At 64.6% G+C, this 17,652-nt stretch overlaps 2 protein-coding genes across 3 annotated transcripts; one reads left to right on the top strand and one right to left on the bottom strand.

The window, feature by feature from the left end:
• The first annotated feature begins 1,148 nt into the window (after positions 1-1,148).
• On the top strand, positions 1,149-14,436 carry FHIP2B (FHF complex subunit HOOK interacting protein 2B). 2 transcript variants are annotated; one of them, XM_070047327.1, is made up of 17 exons: positions 1,149-1,305; positions 4,496-4,574; positions 7,675-7,847; positions 8,275-8,379; positions 8,602-8,724; positions 8,874-9,092; positions 9,182-9,378; positions 9,653-9,761; positions 9,979-10,055; positions 10,404-10,593; positions 11,376-11,521; positions 11,614-11,730; positions 11,834-11,924; positions 12,046-12,189; positions 12,516-12,656; positions 12,782-12,882; positions 13,013-14,436. In XM_070047327.1, the coding sequence occupies exons 1-17, from the start codon at positions 1,261-1,263 to the stop codon at positions 13,149-13,151; spliced, it is 2,196 nt and encodes a 731-aa protein (XP_069903428.1). In that variant the 5' UTR covers positions 1,149-1,260; the 3' UTR covers positions 13,152-14,436. The 2 variants fall into 2 exon arrangements, with proteins under 2 accessions (XP_069903428.1, XP_069903429.1); XM_070047328.1 differs by lacking the exons at positions 1,149-1,305; positions 4,496-4,574 and having other exon boundaries at positions 7,681-7,847; positions 8,252-8,379.
• Positions 14,437-15,308: 872 nt separating this feature from the next.
• On the bottom strand, positions 15,309-17,652 carry NUDT18 (nudix hydrolase 18). The gene is made up of 3 exons (XM_070047329.1): positions 17,391-17,652; positions 16,535-16,748; positions 15,309-16,247 (listed from the first exon to the last, which is right to left on the bottom strand). Exons 1-3 carry the CDS (start codon positions 17,544-17,546, stop codon positions 15,652-15,654), a joined length of 966 nt encoding a protein of 321 aa, XP_069903430.1. The 5' UTR covers positions 17,547-17,652; the 3' UTR covers positions 15,309-15,651.

Below are 17,652 nucleotides of genomic sequence, written 5' to 3'. Positions count from 1 at the left end.
GCTGATCTCACAGGCTTTCTTCCAAGGCCCTTCCTCAAGCGCCCTAGCCTGTCGGCAGAATTTAGTGTCCCTGATGTCCAGCACTCTCGCCATAGGACACGGATGAGTGTGTACGCTGCCTTCTATTTGAGCTTTATATATAATATCTAAGGGAGTGGACATTTAGCTCACACGAGAACGCTTCGGTTCCCTGCCTGACTCCTGCTGCAGACCCTGGGAGGCAACGGAGATGTGTCCCCGGCTCCCAGCTGCAGCCCGGCCCAGCCCTGGCCTTGCGGACAATCAGAGGAGTGGAGCAGCAGATGGGAGGTCTCTAGCCCTCTCTCTCTTGCTTACTCTCTTTCTGTCTCTGCCTCTCAAATAAATAAAAGAAATTCCTGGAGAACACGTCTTGTTTTTGGTTTTTTTTTTTTTTTTTTTAATAACTTTTGCAAAGTGAAGCTGAGTAGAGGGCTATGAGCTCCCTTCTCTTAGTCCAGGGCGGAAGACACTGGTTCCATCGTCTGGGCTGCATCCCTGCCCCGGGAGGAGGCACGGAGCTAGAACTGCTGGGCTCTCACCTTCCTGGGTCGCTTCTTCCCCTCCTTTCTCCTTACACAGTTGGCCTAACAGCCCCCTCCCATGGCTGGCCCTCCTGCTGGGGCCCTGCCTGTGCCTCTGAAGGTACCAGGGGCTGGGTTGTGGCTGTCTCCCGGGCCCCCAGAGGCCACTTGGGCCTGAACGTGTCCAGACAGCCACTGGGAAAGCTGAAAAGCTGACTCAACAACACACTACTCAACCCAATACATCCGGTTTGCCCGCGTCTCGACGTGGACTCCACGTAACCCATGGCCAGGGCGCTCGCCAGTTGATACTCTTTGCATGCTCATTTCGGGGCTGGGGGCGTCCTCAGCACGCATCCCGGCTAAGGCCCCTCTGGGAGCCCACGCGCAGCGCCTGCGTGCAAGGAGCACTGTGTTGGGCACGAGGAGGGGGCGTGGAGGCTTGGCGCTCACAAACTTTCCACGCACCGAGAATCCTTGTCAAAGGGCGCCCGGCGCGCCTGGGCTCGGCCCTCGGCACCAGGCCTCCGCGCACCGCGCGCGCCCCCGGCCCGGCCAGGCCCGACCCGGCCACCGGGGCGGGGCGCAGCGAGCGGCCCCGCCTCCGCCGCCTCCGCCGCCGCCGCCGCCGCCGCCGCGCCCGGGCCGCCTCCCGCACCGCGAGCGCCGCCGCCGCCGCCGCCGCCCGGAGCCGCCCGCAGCCGGCCGGGCCGCCATCATGCTGAGCCGGCTCGGGGCGCTGCTGCAGGAGGCCGTGGGGGCGGTGAGGCCCGGGAGGCCGGGGCGGGCGCGGAGCTGGGGCGGGCAGGCGGGCGGGGGACCCCCGGCTTGGCGAGGGCCGCGGCGCCCCTTCCGGCCGCCTGCGGCCGGGCGCCCTGGGGCGCAGGGCTCCGGTCGCCTCCTCCGGGCGGCGCGCACTCCCCGGATACCGCGCTGACCGCCCGGCTGCCCAGATCCTGTCCCCACCTTGCTTCCTCTTCCTGCTTCCTCCGCCCGGGCGCCCGCTGGCCACGCAGCGACCACCCACCCCCCCTGCGCCTCCCTGGGCCTCCTTTGCCCTAGCCCTGCGCCCCCAGACCCCGCCGAGACGGCCCTGGGGCGCAGGCCGGCCTCTCAGTCCTGTCTGGCTGTGGGGGCGCGGGGTGGCGTGGCGCCCGGGCCGGGACAGCTCTCTGCGGGGTCTGCACGCGGGTGCCAGCTAGGTGGCCTTGAGTTAGGGAGAGGCGGGGGGCTGGTGGCCGCGCACGTGCGTGGATGTGAGTCTGTGTGTGTTGGGGGGGTGTTGAGGATCTGCCCCACTCCGTCACTGCACTGGGGGCTGAGTGCTGGTCCCAGCGGCTCCCTGGGCTGCGTTCACAGAGCGGGGGGGGGGGGGGGGGGCAGGTCGGCACCTCTGAGGGCTGGGTGTGCTCCCAGTAAAGCACCCATCTCGCAGCCCCTCCTGGAAGAGCTGAGGGAACCACGTTTTCCCAGACAAGCCTGTATCTTTCCCAGCACCCCTCTCCCCTAACCGGCTCTGTGTGAGACCCCCCTCAGCTCAGCCTTGGGCACATGGTGAAGAAAACCCAAACCTTGCCGTAGGTGCCAAAATAATTGTTATTTCCCCTTCTCCATGGCCCCTGTACTAACAGCCATCTTAGGGATCTGATGGACAGGACTGGCCCTTCCGGGAAAGCTCCAGGAGGTGGTGGGCGGGGTGGGGGGTGGGGGCGGGGGTCTTCATCCCAGGAGGGAGTGGAGGCAGCTGAGGAGGCCTGGTGTCCAGTGATGGGAAGGAGAGGCAGCCCCCTCCCCATTTCCTCTGTCTCCCTGTGTGCTGTCTGGGTCTCTCCCCAGGGGGGCCACCCCAGCGAGCCATCTTACACCTGCTTCCTGGGGTCTTTGGCCGCATAGCAGAGAATATATTACTGCACTTCTAAAAAGTGCTATCATCGTCTGGTGCGATTGCTTTGGTCTGGAGTGACAGTGGCTTCAGGAGGGGACAGTGTCCTGCTTTCCTCTCACAGCCTGAGTGCTGGCTGACCCGCCTTCCGCCTCGATTCCTTTGCCTGCTGCAAGATTCGTTTTCTACTTGAAAGGCAGAGTTACAGAGGGAGAGGGAGGGGGAATCAGAGATCTTCCATCTGCTGGTTCACTCTCCAAATGGCTGAATCCACCAGGTCTGAGCCAGGCCAAAGCCAGCAGCCTGGAACTCCAGCCAGGTCTCCCGCGTGGGTGCAGGGAACCAAGCACTTGGGCCACCTTCCACTGCCTTCCCAGGTGCATGAGCAGGGAGCTGGATCAGAAGTGGAGCAGCCGGGACTTGAACCGGCGCCCGTGTGGGATGTCAGGGTGGCCGGTGGCAGCTTAACCTGCTGTGGCACAGTGCCAGCCCCTACTGGGCTGAAGTCCAGCTCGAGGTTTCTGGAGACTGTGAGTGGGGCGTGTAGCCAGAGGAGACCCCAACTCAGAAAGTGAGGCACCTGCTCTCCAAGACAAGCAGCTGTGGGATGAATGAGTGTCCTGGGGAATTGTAACGTTAGTGCGTGTTCTCTGGGTGTGGGGCGGTCTGACAGACTGCATATAGCCGTGTTAGGGGGAGGGGCCCCATCACCCCACGTGGAATGTTTGCAGCGGCGGCGCGTGGGACATACTGCCGCGGGAAGCGTTGCGGTCCCTGCACCTAACTTTGAAAGCAGCCAGCAGAGGGGACGGTCTCAGAGTCTCGACTGTCCTCACTTCCTCCCCTGTCGCAGTGCATGGCCTTCTAAGCACTTCCTGCCTTAGACGCATCTCCTACCCATGAGTCTTCTAAAACACTGCTCATGGTAACGACCCACTCCCTGACAGCTGCGAACCAACATCCAGACTTCTCAGCTTGGCCTGGCACGGGCGGGGGGGGGGGGCATCCCTCAGCCCGCCTTTCCCCCAGGTGCCCCTGCAGGCACCGTCTTTGCCTCCCACCAGCCCGCCACCTCTGCCTTGCCAGTGTTGGCTCAGGCAGGCGCCCAGGGGAGTCTGTCCTGGCCCTCTTTCCCGATGGCTCCGTCTCCATCGCTTGGCTTATCCCGTTGGCTTGTTCGCTGGGATTCCAGTTCTCCAAGGCTGGTAGGCACTGATGACGCTGACGGCTGTCGCCAAGGAGCTACTGGGCTCCGAGCTGAGGCTGGAGAGAGATGTGTGTGCAGACGGGTCCCCGCAGAGAGCCCCCTCTGCTGGCCTCGCTGGCCACTCTCAGGGTCCTGGACACGGGCAGGGGACACAGGGTTCCCCGACCCCAGGCAGACGAGCGCCTGCACAAAGACCTGGAGGTCGGGACCTTTTGATGATGCGTTTTTCTCCTGTAAACATTGACTCGATAAGGAGGGAGAACGGCCTTTCTTTGGGAGAAGTTTGCAGGGAGAGTGGCTGAGAGCTGGCTGAGGAGGGCGTGGGGCGCAGCCTGAGGCTTGGGAAGACCCTTACTACTGGGCTAATGTTGGGTATCTGGCTGAACAGGAGCCTGCTGTGGCCTTGAACGTGGATCTCCTGAGGCCCAGCTCGAGGGGGACCCGAAAGCGTTGTCTTGGCCTCGTCTTCCATCTGTATCCCTTTGATGGCGCTTTTCTTTGGGAAGGGGGGGGGTACTCTCGTGTCCCTATTACATCCGTCTGTTGCAGAATGACCCCACTCTGATCTATGTCCATCTGTTTTCCCCCCAACCAGGCTTAACCCCTCCAGGACAGAGAGGGCGGCCGAGCCGGGGAGGAGGGGAGGGGTGTCTGGGGAGTCCTTGGCCAGGTGCAGAGACGGAGCCCCCGAGGCTCGGGGACGGTGTGCTGCTCTTCCCTTGGAAACCCCGGGCACGGAGTGCCTCCTCCGCCCGACCCGATCCTTGGTGGGCGCGTGGGGTGTCTGTTCTGATGAGGGCCAGGGACAGCAGGTCCTGTAGCCTGGGCGCCCCCGCTGACGCGGCGTCTCTGCTCTCTCCACAGCGGGAGCCGAGCATCGACCTGCTGCAGGCTTTTGTGGAGCACTGGAAGGGCATCACCCACTACTACCTCGAGAGCACAGGTGGGCCCCGAGGACGCAGCGAGGAGGGAGGCGCCGGCCGCCTCACCGGGCGGGTGCCCCGGTCAGGAGAAACACACAGCCCAGGGCCTGCTGGGTTCCTGATCGCTTAGCTGCTGGCCTCCCCCTGACCTCGAGGGAGAGACGAGGTGTGAGGGCTGAGTCGGACAGGAAGGCAGAGGTGGCTCCTGGCACCCCAGCTAACAGCTGGGTGGAGCCCTCAGGTGGTCAGACTCCGAGAAGTCCTGCTCACTTACAGGCAGTTTGCTAACCTACGTAAAGATTGCTTTATTTATTAGAAAGGCATAATGACAGCGAGCGAGAGAGAGAGAGATCTTCCATCCACTAGTTCTCTCCCCCAGTGCCCACAACAGCCAGGGCTGGTCCAAGCCAAAGCCTTAAGCCAAGAACTCCATCCGAGTGTCCCATGTGGGTGGCAGGAACCTAAGCACATCTGTGGCCTCTCAGGCACATTAGCAGGAAGCTGGCTTAGAGGCCTGGAGTGGCCAGGACTTGGTCCAGCCCTGCAACATGGAATGAGGGTGCCCACTGCACCATGGCGCCCACTCCTCCCAGATTTATGGATGAAAAGCAGTGTGGCAAGTCCCCCTTTCCCCGAGCCACCCTCAGGTCCCTTGAAGAGGTCTGGGATGGATCAGAGGGTCGAAATCTCGGGTAGGTTGGGCCCATCAGGATCCCCGAGGGAAGGGCTGGAGTCGGATTGGCCACCTGGTAGTCAGTTTGTGGTGTGGACACAGGCTGGTTGCCAGGTAACCGTGTCCCGTATCCTTAGCTTTCCATCTGGAGTTCAGACTGGGCTTGAATCCAGCCTATGCCTTGCTTTTCTTTCTTCCTTCCTTCCTTCCTTTCTTTCTTTCTTTCTTTCTTTCTTTCTTTCTTTCTTTCTTTCTTTCTTTCTTTCCTTCTTATTTATTTATTTATTTATTTGAAAGGCAAAGTTACAAACAGGCAGAGGCAGAGAGAGAGACAGAGAAGTCTTCTATCTGCTGGTTCATTCTCCAAATGGCCACAACAGCTAAGGCTGGGCTGATCTGAAGCCAGGAGCCAGGAGCTTCATCCTGTCTCCCACATAGGTGGCAGGGGCCCAATCACTTGGGCCATCTTCTGCTGCTTTCCCAGGTACATTAGCAGGGAGCTGGATTGGAAGTGGAGCAGCTGGGAGTTGAACCAGCGCCCATATGGGATGCCGGTGTCACAGCTTAACCTACTGGACCATGGCGCTGGGCCTCAGCCTGTGCCTTTTTTTTTTTTTTTTAAGATTTATTTATTTATTTGAAAGTCAGAGTTACACAGAGAGAGGAGGAGAGAGAGAGAGAGAGGTCTTCCATCTGCTGGTTCACTCCCCAGATGGCTGCAACAGCCCGAGCTACACCAATCCAAAGCCAGGAGCTTCTTCCAAGTCTCCCACATGGATGCAGGGGCCCAAGGACTTGGTCCGTCTTCTACTGCTTTCCCAGGCCACAGCAGAGAGCTGGATTGGAAGTGGAGCAGCCAAGTCTCGAACTGGCGTCCATATGGGATGCCTGCACTGCAGGTGGTGGCTTTATCTGCTATGCCACAGCGCCAGCCCCCAGCCTATGCCTTTCTTAAAGGCCTTCTTTCTAACCTGGGAATCCCACAAAGTTGAAATGTGGTCTGTGGACATGGGGAGGGATGCTGTGAGCGCCTGGCAGACCCGACTCCTCCATCCTGGTGCTACGGGTACCAGTGCTGGGAGGTTCTTGGTCCTCTGGGTTGTAGTCAGTTAAGCAGCAGTTCTGTCTCTGCCCACTAGGTGCCAGCAGCCACCCCCGCAATGGTGCCAAATATCAGTTTCTCCACCTTTGGCCTCGTTTCCCTAGGGGGCAAACCTAACTGTCCACCGGGAGATCCTGAACTGCCTCAGAGCCACCTGGGGCTTCGCCCAGAGACAGGCCTTTAATTTCACGATCTTCCCTAGACCAGAGGCGGGGGCAGGTGAGGGCTAGGCAGGCTGCCTGCTCGGGAACCTGGGCCTGGGGCGTGCCCACGGCCGGCCTGTCCCCAGTAGGAAAGCTTCCTCTAGGGAAGCCCTACCAACTGCTGTGTGGGCGCGGCTCTTCCACGGCCTGTAATGCGGGAAGCAGCATTGCCCACTGTGAGTCCGGAACAGACAGGTGCAGGCCTGGGGGGAGCAGGTGTGGGCTGGCAGGCACATGTGCTCATGGCCTGGGCCTTACCCCAAAGGGTTTTTCTTTTTAAGATTTATTTTATGTATTTGAAAGGCAGAAGGCCGGCGCCGTGGCTCAATAGGCTAATCCTCCGCCTTGCGGCACCGGCACACCGGGTTCTAGTCCCGGTCGTGGCGCCGGATTCTGTCCCGGTTGCCCCTCTTCCAGGCCAGCTCTCTGCTGTGGCCAGGGAGTGCAGTGGAGGATGGCCCGAGTCCTTGGGCCCTGCACCCCACGGGAGACCAGGAGGAAGCACCTGGCTCCCGCCATCGGATCAGCGCGGTGCGCCGGCTGCAGCGTGCCGGCCGCGGCGGCCATTGGAGGGTGAACCAATGGCCAAGGAAGGCCTTTCTCTCTGTCTCTCTCTCTCACTGTCCACTCTGCCTGTCAAAAAAGAAAGAAAGAAAGAAAGAAAGAAAGAAAGAAAGAAAGAAAGAAAGAAAGAAAGAAAGAAAGAGAGAGAAAGAGCGAGCGAGCTACAGAGAGGGAGAGAGATCTTCCATCTGCTGGTTCACTCCCCAAATGGCCATAATGACCAGGGGCTGGGCCAGGCTGAAGCCACCAGCCAGGAGCTTCCTCCAGGTCTCCCATGTAGGTGCAGGGGCCCAAGCACTTGGACCATCCTCTGCTGCTTTCCCAGGCCATTAGCAGGGAGCTGGATGGGAAGTGGAGCAGCCAGGACTTGAACCAGGGCCCATATGGGATTCCAGCATTGCAGGTGGCAGCTTAACCTGCTAGGCCACAGCACCGGCCCCCAAAAGGGCTTTCACCTTTTGCAACTTGTGAACCTGTCCGCTTCCTGGTTGCCCTCGCCCCGCCCCCTCCCCGGCCCTTGAGGCCCTCATCATACCCCTACCCTACCCCCATCCCCCTGTTGCCTGAATCTCCATTAGATGAGAATACCCCGGCCAAGAAGACGGACATCCCCTGGCGGCTGAAGCAGATGTTGGACATCCTGGTGTACGAGGAGGGGCAGCAGGCGGCCGCCGGCGAGGCTGGGCCCTGCCTGGAGTACCTGCTGCAGCACAAGATCCTGGAGACCCTATGCACGCTGGGCAAGGCCGAGGTGGGCGGGCCCCGGGTGCCCCTGGACCGGGCGTCCCCGCCTTCCCTGTGCTCCGTGCAGTCCTGGCTCGGGGTGGGGGATGGGCACTGAGCTGTCTCACTGGAGGAGCCTGCACCTGGTGGGGGTTCTGCCCCCTTCTGCTCAGCCAGCACCCCCTCCCCCAGCAAAGGTGTCCCGAGTCCCGGAAGTGTGCTGGGCCTGATTGAAACAGGAGTCCTGGTGGGGGAGGAGCCGGATGGTCGCATCCAGAGGATGTTTGGCTTTGCCGGGGGTGGGATCCAGGGATGCGGAACCTGGGGACTGGGAAGAGCCCGGTGATGGCGGCACAGCCAGGCAGGAGGTGCTGGGTGGGGTGTGGTGGCCGAGGAGGGTTGCGGCAGCTGGCCACGGTTCCCTTGTGACAGGGCGCTCTGTCCCTGGCCTGCAGTACCCGCCGGGCATGCGGCAGCAGGTGTTCCAGTTCTTCAGCAAGGTCCTGGCCCAGGTGCAGCACCCGCTGCTGCATTACCTCAGCGTCCACAGGCCCGTGCAGGTGAGGGGCCAGGGAGCTCGGGGAGCCTGGTGCGCACGCGGGATGTGTGTGTGTGTGTGTGTGTGTGCGCACACGCAGGTGAGGGGCCAGGGAGCTCGGGGAGCCTGGCGCGCACGCGGGGTGTGTGTGTGTGTGTGTGTGCGCGTGTGCGCGCGCGGTGGGGAGGGGCGCTCTCTTCCCTGCCAGCCTGGTCCCCCCTGTTTCCATTCCACTGTCTTCCAGAAACTTCTCCGACTTGGGGGGACGGCCGCTGGGTCCCTCACGGAAAAGGAGGAGGTGCAGTTCACCAGCGTCCTCTGCTCCAAGATCCAGCAGGACCCCGCATTGCTGGCCTACATCCTGGAAGTGAGCAACAGTCAGAAGGGCCGGGAGCCCTTGGGAGGCACTGGGCAGTTTCCCCTGCAGCCCCAGGCGGAGGCCCTGACGGCAGGCCCACCCTGCATGCTCGGCGGGGCACCCCAGGAGGCCTGGCCTCACCTCCACTCTCTTGGCAGGGTAAAAAGATGGTAGGGAGGAGGAAGCCATCCAGAGAACCAGCTGGCCCACCGAGAGACACAGCCGGCCCCGGGGACAAGGACCCGTCGCACAGCAGGGCTCCCGACGGGGCCCCCCACCTGCACGGCGAGCCCCGTGGGGTGCAGGCCGAGGAGCCCGATGGGGCCGCGGGGGAGAACAGCCTGATCACATCACTGCTTGGGCTATGCAAGAGCAAGGTGCTGACCTGGGGAGGGCGGGGGCCGGGGCCCAGAGGACAGCGGGGAGGGGCTGACGTCAGGGTCCAAGTGCGTGCCCTGTCTTCCAGAAGAGTCGGGTTGCCCTGAAGGCGCGGGAGAACCTGCTGCTCCTGGTGAGCGTGGCCTCCCCGGCGGCGGCCACCTACCTGGCGCAGCGCAGCCCCTGCTGCCCCGCCATCGCCGAGCACCTCTGCCGGCTCTACCACTCCATGCCCGCCTGCCTGGACCCCGCAGACGTGGCCGCCTCTGAGGGCATCAGCTGGAGGTGGGTCCTTGGCCGGGGGCGGCATTGGCAGCACCTGATTCAGCAGGGCTGGGTCCCTGGGTGGCGTGGAGCCCCCGCCAGTCCCCAGCTTCCCGCTGGGCCCTTCTCAGCTCCCAGGGGAGCATCGCTTTCGCTGCCTCCTACCACAAAACCCCCCCAGAGAACCGACGCTGGGCGCTGCGGGAGGAGAAGGGGCCTGGCCTCTGGGGCCAGCCTTGGGACCACCTCGGAGCTCCTGAGCGCTCGGCAGACTCCCCGCCCCCCTGTCCCTTAGGTTGCCCAGTGCCCCGTCTGATGAGGCCTCCTTCCCCGGCAAGGAAGCCCTGGCTGCCTTCTTGGGCTGGTTTGATTACTGCGACCACCTCATCATGGAGGCACAGGCGGTGAGCAGGGGATGGGGGCCTGGCCAGGGCTGTCCCCCGCCCAGGGCACTGGGTGGAGCAGAGGCTGGGGCGCACACACGCACGGGGTCCGGGAGCTGAGCGGGGCTGCTGGGTAGCCGGGCCCCTGTTCCTGTTGTGTTTGGCGCTGCGGTAGGACTGGCGGTGGTTCCTCAGTGGGAACCTGCTGTGCGTGCAAGACGTCCTTTCTGGCGCCCAGGTGGTTGCAGATGCCTTGGCCAGAGCCGTGGCAGAGAAGTTGTTCGTGGAGACCCTACAGCCCCAGCTCCTGCACGTGTAAGTGTTATGTCCGGGTCTCCTGGGTGTGCCCTGGTCTGGCTCCTGCTATGTCCGGGTCTCCTGGTGTGCCCTGGTCTGGCTCCTGCTAAGGGGGCAGGGCCCTCCTTGGCCAGAGTCCTGTCTGTGGAGTGCGCTGGGTAACGGCGGCCAGGCCTGCACCCCAATGTGTATGTAGCTCATATCACGCGGGCTGAGCGAGGTCTTCCGTCCCAGCGTCTGTGGGGAAAGGGGGCAGCGACCAGAGACGTAAGCACCCCAGGGAGGCGTGGCACCGCCCCCGCCTCCGGCTCCGCCCTCCGCCTGGCTCCGGCCCCCGAGGCCTGCCTAAGGGGCCGCTCCCCGCAGGTCTGAGCGCAGCATCCTGACCTCCACCGTCCTGCTGACGGCCATGCTGCGTCAGCTCCGCTCCCCGGCGCTGCTGCGGGAGGCTGTGGCTTTCCTCCTGGGCACGGACCAGCAGCCCGAAGGCCCCGAGGACGACCCCTGCACTCTGTGTGCCCACCTCATCGGGCACTGCGACCACCTCTCGGATGAGGTAACAGCAGGAGGGCCCTGGACCCCGCCTGCTGCCTGGCCTGCCGGGGGAGGGGAGGGGAGAACTCCCTGAGTGCTCCCTGCCGTCGTAGTGCTCCTGGGCGAGTCTCCCTCCGAGGACTGAACCACCCCCAAAACCAGTGACAGGATTGGCAGCCATGTTTGTTTCACGTAGGGTGGCATACTTTTATTTTTTTTAAAGATTTGTTTATTTTAAAGGCAGAGAGGGAGAGACAGGCAAAGAAAGAGAGAGGTCTTCCATCTGCTGGTTCACTCCTCAGATGGCCACAACAGCCACAGCTAGGCCAGGCCGAAGCTGTGAGCCAGGAGCTTCCTCCAGGTCTCCCACGTGGGTGCAGGGGCCCAAGCACTCGGGCCATCTTCCACTGCTTTCCCAGGCGCATGAGCAGGGAGCTGGATGGGAAGTGGAGCAGCCGGGTCTCGAACCAGCCACTCACGTGGGTTATGGGCACTGCAGACAGCGGCTTCAGCCACTGTGCCACAGCACCAGTCCATATCATACACTTTTTATTGCACGCTATAGTGTGCACCTGCTCTGGCCACTGGGAGCTCACAGCTGTCCATGTGGCTTGCCCTTGGAGATCTCCCGTGAAGTTAGTGACAAAGCAGGCAGGCCCTCCCTGGGCTTTCTGGTGCCTGGGCCAGGCCTCTCCTCCTGAAACCTGCCACCTTGGTGCCCAGCCAGACGGTGACCCCTGCCTCGGCCCCCTCCCGTCGGAAGCCCGGTGGGAGGGGCCGGCCTGGCGACTGCCTCTTCCGCAGATCAGCATTGCCACGCTGCGGCTGTTTGAGGAGCTGCTGCAGCAGCCCCACGAGCGGGTGTTGCACAGCCTGGTCCTGCGCAACCTCGAGGGCCGTCTGTACGTGGCCCGGGGCTCGCCCGAGCCCGAGAGCTACGAGGACACGCTGTAAGTGCCGCCCGGCCCAGCCCTCGCACACCCCCGGGGCTGGCTCGCTCCTTCCCACGCTCACGGGTGCTGCCGGTGTGCCTGGACCACAGGGACCTGGAGGAAGACCCCTACTTCCCCGATTCCGGCTTCCAGCCCTCCGCCAGGGCCCGCCCCACTCCGGCCACCAACTCCGAGGGCAAGACGGCAGTGACCGAAATTGTCAACAGGTGGGGAGCGGGGCAGGCGACAGGAGGGAGCCCCTGTCGCACTCAGGGTCAAGGCCCGGGCTGGGGACAGGAGAGCCTTCCACACCTTAGCTTTGTCTCTCAGCTTCCTGTGCCTGGTGCCCGAGGAGGCCAAGACCTCAGCTTTCCTGGAGGAGACCGGGTACGACACATACGTCCACGACGCGTACGGCCTGGTGAGTATGGGCTCTGCTGGCTCCCGCCTGCTGCCCTTAGGGGCCCGGGTTGATGACCTCTGCCCCAGGGAGCCCCGAGCCCCTCCCGCTGCTCCACAAGCCGCCCTGCCCCTGGCCTCAGTTTCAGGAGTGCAGCTCCCGCGTCGCTGCCTGGGGCTGGCCGCTGGGCCCCGCGCCCCTGGACCCCCACGAGCCCGAGCGGCCTTTCTTCGAGGGCCGCTTCCTCGGAGTGCTGTTTGACCGAATGTCCCGGATCTTGGATCAGGTAAGGCAACAGGCACCCCCCCCCACCTCCGGGGCCCCCAGGAGAGCAGGGACTGACAGCGGGGTGGGACTGGGAGGGGGGGCTTCAGCTCCGCAGCAGCCCCCAGCCCCAGCCCTTCCCCGGGTGGGAAGCCCCGTCTCGCCTGTGCTGCGCTACACGCCCTGACACGTTCTGGCTCTCGGCCCTGGGGAGTCCGTGACACATACGCATCACGTGAGCCTCCCACCCCCGCACCCGTTCCCACTGCCCAGGCGCCTGGCTGGGGCAGCACGGCAGCGCTCGGCACCCCTGCCAGCCCCGGGCATCGTCTGCCGTGTCCCCTGCAGCCGTACAGCCTGAACCTGCAAGTGACGTCAGTCCTGTCCCGGCTCGCCCTCTTCCCCCACCCCCACGTGCACGAGTACCTCCTGGATCCCTATGTCAACCTGGCCCCCGGCTGCCGCAGCCTATTCTCGGTGCTCGTCAGGGTAAGCATCGGGGCGGCGTGGAGAGCAGGGGACTGGCCGCGCTGCAGGGGGCGCCCTTGCCAGTGCTGGTAGAAGACACAAGTTCCTCCCGCCCCGCCCGTCTCACTCTGGGGTGTCCGCTCTAGGTGATTGGGGACCTGATGCAGAGGATTCAGAGGGTACCCCAGTTCCCAGGCAAACTGCTCCTGGTGCGCAGGCAGCTGATGGGCCAGGGCCCCGGGGAGCAGTAAGTACCCAGGAGAAGTGGGTGCCCAGGGAGGAGCCTCCCGTAGGGGCGGGAACCCGGGCCCCTGGGCACTGTGCCGCCGCCTCCCAGCCGTTCGCCGCACCTGCCCACCCCCCCATCCTCCCCGCAGGCTGGACCACCAGACCCTCCTGCAGGGCGTGGTCGTACTGGAGGAGTTCTGCAAGGAGCTGGCTGCCATCGCTTTTGTCAAGTTTCCCCCACACAGTCCTCACCTGAACTTCTCCCCGCCCCCGGAAGGACAAGTCTGAGCCGGGAGACTCCTGTCCACACCTCTGCCCCAGCACTGCCTCCCTCTCCTCTTGGTGGGGGGCTGTGGCTCCCAGGCAGCCTTGGGCCGGTGACCACATTGGGACCGGGTCTCAGGGCGGGGGCCTCCCAGGCCCAGGTGCTGCGGGGTGAGAGAAGCGGCTTGCAGGCCTGGGGCCCCCCTCCCCGGGAGGAGCTGGGTGAACTCCACCTGGAGCCCCCAAACCCTGTTGTGTCGTGTGCCTATCATCCTCCGGAGTGGCCGTGTGTGCCCGGGGCTAAGCCCTGTGAGTCAATGCCAGGGGCAAGAGAGGGAGTGAGCTGCTGGCTCCGGGGCTGGCCAGGAGGCCAGGCCAGGCATGGGGTCGGGAGCCGTGTGACGCCAGGGCCCCCAGCAGCTGCTGAGACTTGACTGTTTTCCTGCCTCGCTGGCTTAACCCCGGGAGCAGGGCAGGAACCGAGTGACAAGGAAGCCCCTCTTCCCGCTCTGTCCTGGAGACTGTTGCAAAATTCCCAACCACCCCATGGCAAATGCCCAAAGCATGTTCCGTGCCCAGGCGGGGGCAGCTGCTAATGAGAACCTTGGTGCAGCTGCAGCCAGGGCGGGAGAGGGCCTGGGGAGCTGGGTGCCAGGCTACAGTTCCAGCTGGTTTCTCTCTGGCGCCTTCTGAACCCGTCTCGGCAGGTCCAGAACACCTGGGCGGAGAGGTCAGAGACCAGGGAGGTGGGGCCTGGCGCCGCAGCCTCCAGCCCAGCGCCCAGCGCCCCCGAGGGTGCACCCTCCTCCTCCGAGAGCTGAGGGTGCCGAGGGAGGCCTGCTGGGAAGGGGCCGAGGCGCCGGTGGCAGCCGGGTCTGGTGGCCTTCTCCCCGCGTGCCCTCCGCGGCCGGGCTGCCGCCCTGCCTGAGCCGAATCTGTCTCGACCTGTAGGAGCACACGGGCGGGCGGTGCCAGGCATTACCTCACACGGGGCTGCAGTTGCTGGCTGGGCTTCTGGGCGAGGAGGAGGAGGAGGAGGCCGAGGCGGAGGCTGGAGCCCCTTTCGCTTCCTTCTCCTGCCCACGCCGCTTCTAGAAGCCGGGAGCAGGTTGCCAGGAGGTGACAGGAAAGAGAAGGAAACTCCGTGACCTCCGCCTCGCCCACTGCTGCCCCGGGGGAGCGTGCCTGCACGGGCACGTGGCCGTCGGCGGGGGTCTGGGTGTGCGGGCGCCCCCTCTGTCGGTGCGCTCTGGCATTTGCGCGGTGTCTTTATAAGACAGTACAGCAATAAACGGTGTGATCGCGTGGACCTGGCGTGTGTGTTCCTCTCCAGCCTTCTCCTTCCGCCCAGGGCTCGGCTGCTAATTCGGGCCCATCTCCCGCTCCCCCCACCACCTCCCCAGGAAGACAAATTCCTTTTCCAGCACCGGGCGGCGGGGGTGGGGGTGAGGGGGGGCTGTAAATAGAGACAGGCTGTGGCGATGCGAATCTGACGCTCCCCCACGCCTGCCAGGAGCCAGACTTGGCTGCGCAGTAGTCTCTTATGCTCACCTCACCTAGGGCCGGGAGCCCGCCGGCGACAGAGACGCCGAGGGGTGGGGGCCCCGGTGTCCGCGAGCACGGCGCGTGTTGACGTGCGTGGTGATGTCTGTCGGAGCGGTGATGATCTAACAGACTTTGTGTTTGGGGGCTTGGGGGGGTCTCCATCCAGCCCGGCCTCCCCAGCGTGGCTGGACACAGGCCTGAACACAGCCAGTGGCACATTTTGTCCCCTGTGGTTTTTCCCCTTGTGTTTTTCGCAAAGCTGAAAGAAATCCCACCATGGGTGGCCTGGGCTGGGGGCAGTGGAGAAAAGGGTTTCCAGCTTGGACTGGACTTGTGAAAAGGCCAGGCGGTGGAGGATCCGGCCCAGGGCGGGCCAGGAGAATGGAGCTGGGCAGAGACGGGGACACCACTCACAGCTCCCGTCCCACCGGCAGCTCTCTGCAGATGCCCGCTGCTCCACCCCGCAGGGTTATAGCTGAGCCTCCCTTGGGGCTGTGGTCCCCTCGGTGACGTCCTGCCCGGTGCCAGTGCCAGCACACTGTCAGGGAAAGGCCTGGGCGGCGGCCACTGCTGAGCCGGGGGCCACACAGCAGCAGCCCCCTCGTGTCCTCCCCACACAGACATTTGGGCAGGAAAGGCAGGTGGCAACACCTGTTTACTCAGCAAGGGATGCCCTCCTGGTCCCCTGGGAGCCCCAAGTGCCCGCAGAGGCCAGGGCGGGGCCTTCATGGGGGTGCACACAGAACAACGAGACTCCAGGATGCTCCCGCGTCCCCCTCCCCAACCCGGGGGGGAGACGCATCGTGTGCCCTTGGCGGCAGGGCCCTGGACCTCTGGACCCTTTGCTTGGTGAAGGCACTGTCCCTTCTGATGCACTGTGGTAGCCTGCTCCCCGCAGGCCCCGAGACCCAGAGCAGCCTCTGCTGCCGATGCAGCACGAGCCCAGATTGCTGGCTTCCGCGTCCCTCGGGGAGGGCACCTATCTGTTCAGTGGGACAGCAGAACAGTCCAGCAACCTCTGGAGGAGCTGGCCCTGCAGGCCTGCATCCCCCACCTTCCACCACGCGTAGTTCTCACCCCGAATCTTCGGGGGCTCCTCCTGGATGCCCGGGTTGCGAAAAGCCACCGCCAGCAGCACGTTCAGGCAGATGCCGTCGGCATGGTCCTTGCCCAGGTGCTGCAACCCCAGCAGCCCCTTGGTCTCCACGGCCAAACTGTGCAGGGTCAGGCACTCCTGGAGCAGCCGCAGCACGGCCACCTTCAGGCCGCCCCTCTGCTCCATAGGGGCGAAGTCACAGGCCGTGACGGGCAAGTGAGGCGCCCCCACCGTGCCCACCAGCACCCATACCGTCTGGGCACCGGTGAAGGTGGCCACGAGCCGCTGGCACACCACACTGCAGGGCAGCTCCTGGGGCAGAACGGGAGGGTGCCTGGCCTGCTGGCGGTACCGGGCGGCCAGCTCTATCAGGTGCAGGATGTCCTGGGCTCGAAGAGGAGTGGCCAGGGAGCTGCGTGGGTACCAGCCAGCCTGCAGGGACTCCGCATCAGCCTCCTGTGAGGTTTTCAGCGTCCCACCTAGGGGAGAGTGGGGGCAGGAGCAGTGGTGTGGGTGGGAAGAAGCACCGGATCTCACAGAGGACACAGACCCGGCAGGCCACCCTGGTTCTAACCCCGAGCGGGGCCGGGGCCGGGGCTGAGCCTCCCCCACTCCCACCTCCCCAGGCTAGGGTCTGCCAGTGCCAGAGCTGTAGCAGTCAGCACAGGGCTGGCTAGGGAGTGGGCTCATCTCACCGGAAGACCACAGGGTGGGGGTGGAGGAGTCGGAGGAAGGCGGCTACGGCACTGCCCCAGGAGAGCCATACCTGTGGGACGAGCCAGGAACACAAAACGGATCCAGGAGGGGCCTCGCTCCTCCACGGCAAGCAGGGTCTCGGGCTCACACTGCAGCCCCGCCTCCTCCTTCACCTCCCGCTGCAGGGCCTCCACGATGGTCTCCCCGGGCTCCATCCTCCCCGCCGGCAGGTACCACGACCCCCGGCACTCTCTCTTGGCCTCCTGGATCAGGAGCACCTCGTCCTGAGGGGAGAGGGGATTGGCACTCTCCACCACGCACGGGAGAGGCCAGCCAGCCAGGCCCTTCCCTGCCCTGGGGTTGCCCAAGACCCCCTCCCTGGGGGCGGGGGGCCTGCAGCCAGCTGCTCTCTGTGGGTCAAGATCGGGCTGCGCGTGTGTCTCCACTGTGTCACTGTGTGTCTCCCGCGTCCCCATGGGGTGCACAGCCTAGTGGCAGGTCCTCACTCTGGGGTCTGGGTTCTGATCCCCCCCCAACACCCCCATGCAGGCCCACCTGGGGCTCTGGCCCCTTCTGATTCTTATCTCACAGCCTACAACAGGGACCCAGAGCAGCGACAAGGGGTCAGATCTGAGCGTGAGCCTGCCTTGTGCCATAACCAGGCGGGGGTGGGGGTGGGGGGGCGCAGGCCACGCCTCAGACGTCCCGGGGAGCCAGCTCACACCGTGCTAGGCCCTGGGGGAGGGGAGCTCTGTGCTGCAGGAACCGAGGGCCAGGGCGCAGCCCTCTGTGCACCCGGCCACCCACAGGGCTGCGAGGCGCGCGTGAGTGAGTGCTTTGCAGAACTGGGGAACGCCACGCGCGAGGCGGCGCCGGCCCTGGCCGTTGTGTCTTCGTGCCCAGCAGGGCCCGGCGGGCTCGCTCACCTGCTCGTTGAGGAACACGGCCAGCACCACGTAGGAGACGTTGGTCCGCAGCCGCGCTCGCGGCTGCCCGGCCGGCCCCGAGTCACAGCTGTGCACGCGCAGCCCCCGGCCCTCCAGCACGGCCGCCAGCGCCCCCGCCAGGTCCTCCGAGGCCATCGGGCCCCGGCGGGCGGTGGCCCGGGCCCCGCGCAGCGGCCAGGCGGGGCTGCGGCCGAGCGTGCGGCCCGGCCCGCGCCGGCGAGCTGCCCAACGCGGAAGCGCC

The sequence above is a fragment of the Oryctolagus cuniculus genome, chromosome 8 (assembly GCF_964237555.1).
Source record: "Oryctolagus cuniculus chromosome 8, mOryCun1.1, whole genome shotgun sequence".
Lineage (NCBI taxonomy): Eukaryota > Metazoa > Chordata > Mammalia > Lagomorpha > Leporidae > Oryctolagus > Oryctolagus cuniculus.
The sequence above is the reverse complement of the archived record's forward strand: the minus strand, read 5'-3'. Positions and strand labels throughout refer to the sequence as shown.

Excerpts from the sequence above, each read along its gene's own strand:
- NUDT18 (XM_070047329.1), bottom strand. The coding sequence starts at position 17,546 with ATGGCCTCGGAGGACCTGGCGGGGGCGCTGGCGGCCGTGCTGGAGGGC. Across the intron at positions 16,749-17,390 it reads CCGTGTTCCTCAACGAGCAG|GACGAGGTGCTCCTGATCCA; the intron begins GTGAGCGAGCCC and ends CTCTCCCCTCAG. Across the intron at positions 16,248-16,534 it reads GTTCCTGGCTCGTCCCACAG|GTGGGACGCTGAAAACCTCA; the intron begins GTATGGCTCTCC and ends ACTCTCCCCTAG.
- FHIP2B (XM_070047327.1), top strand. The coding sequence starts at position 1,261 with ATGCTGAGCCGGCTCGGGGCGCTGCTGCAGGAGGCCGTGGGGGCG. Across the intron at positions 7,848-8,274 it reads GCACGCTGGGCAAGGCCGAG|TACCCGCCGGGCATGCGGCA; the intron begins GTGGGCGGGCCC and ends CCTGGCCTGCAG. Across the intron at positions 12,190-12,515 it reads TGTCCCGGATCTTGGATCAG|CCGTACAGCCTGAACCTGCA; the intron begins GTAAGGCAACAG and ends TGTCCCCTGCAG.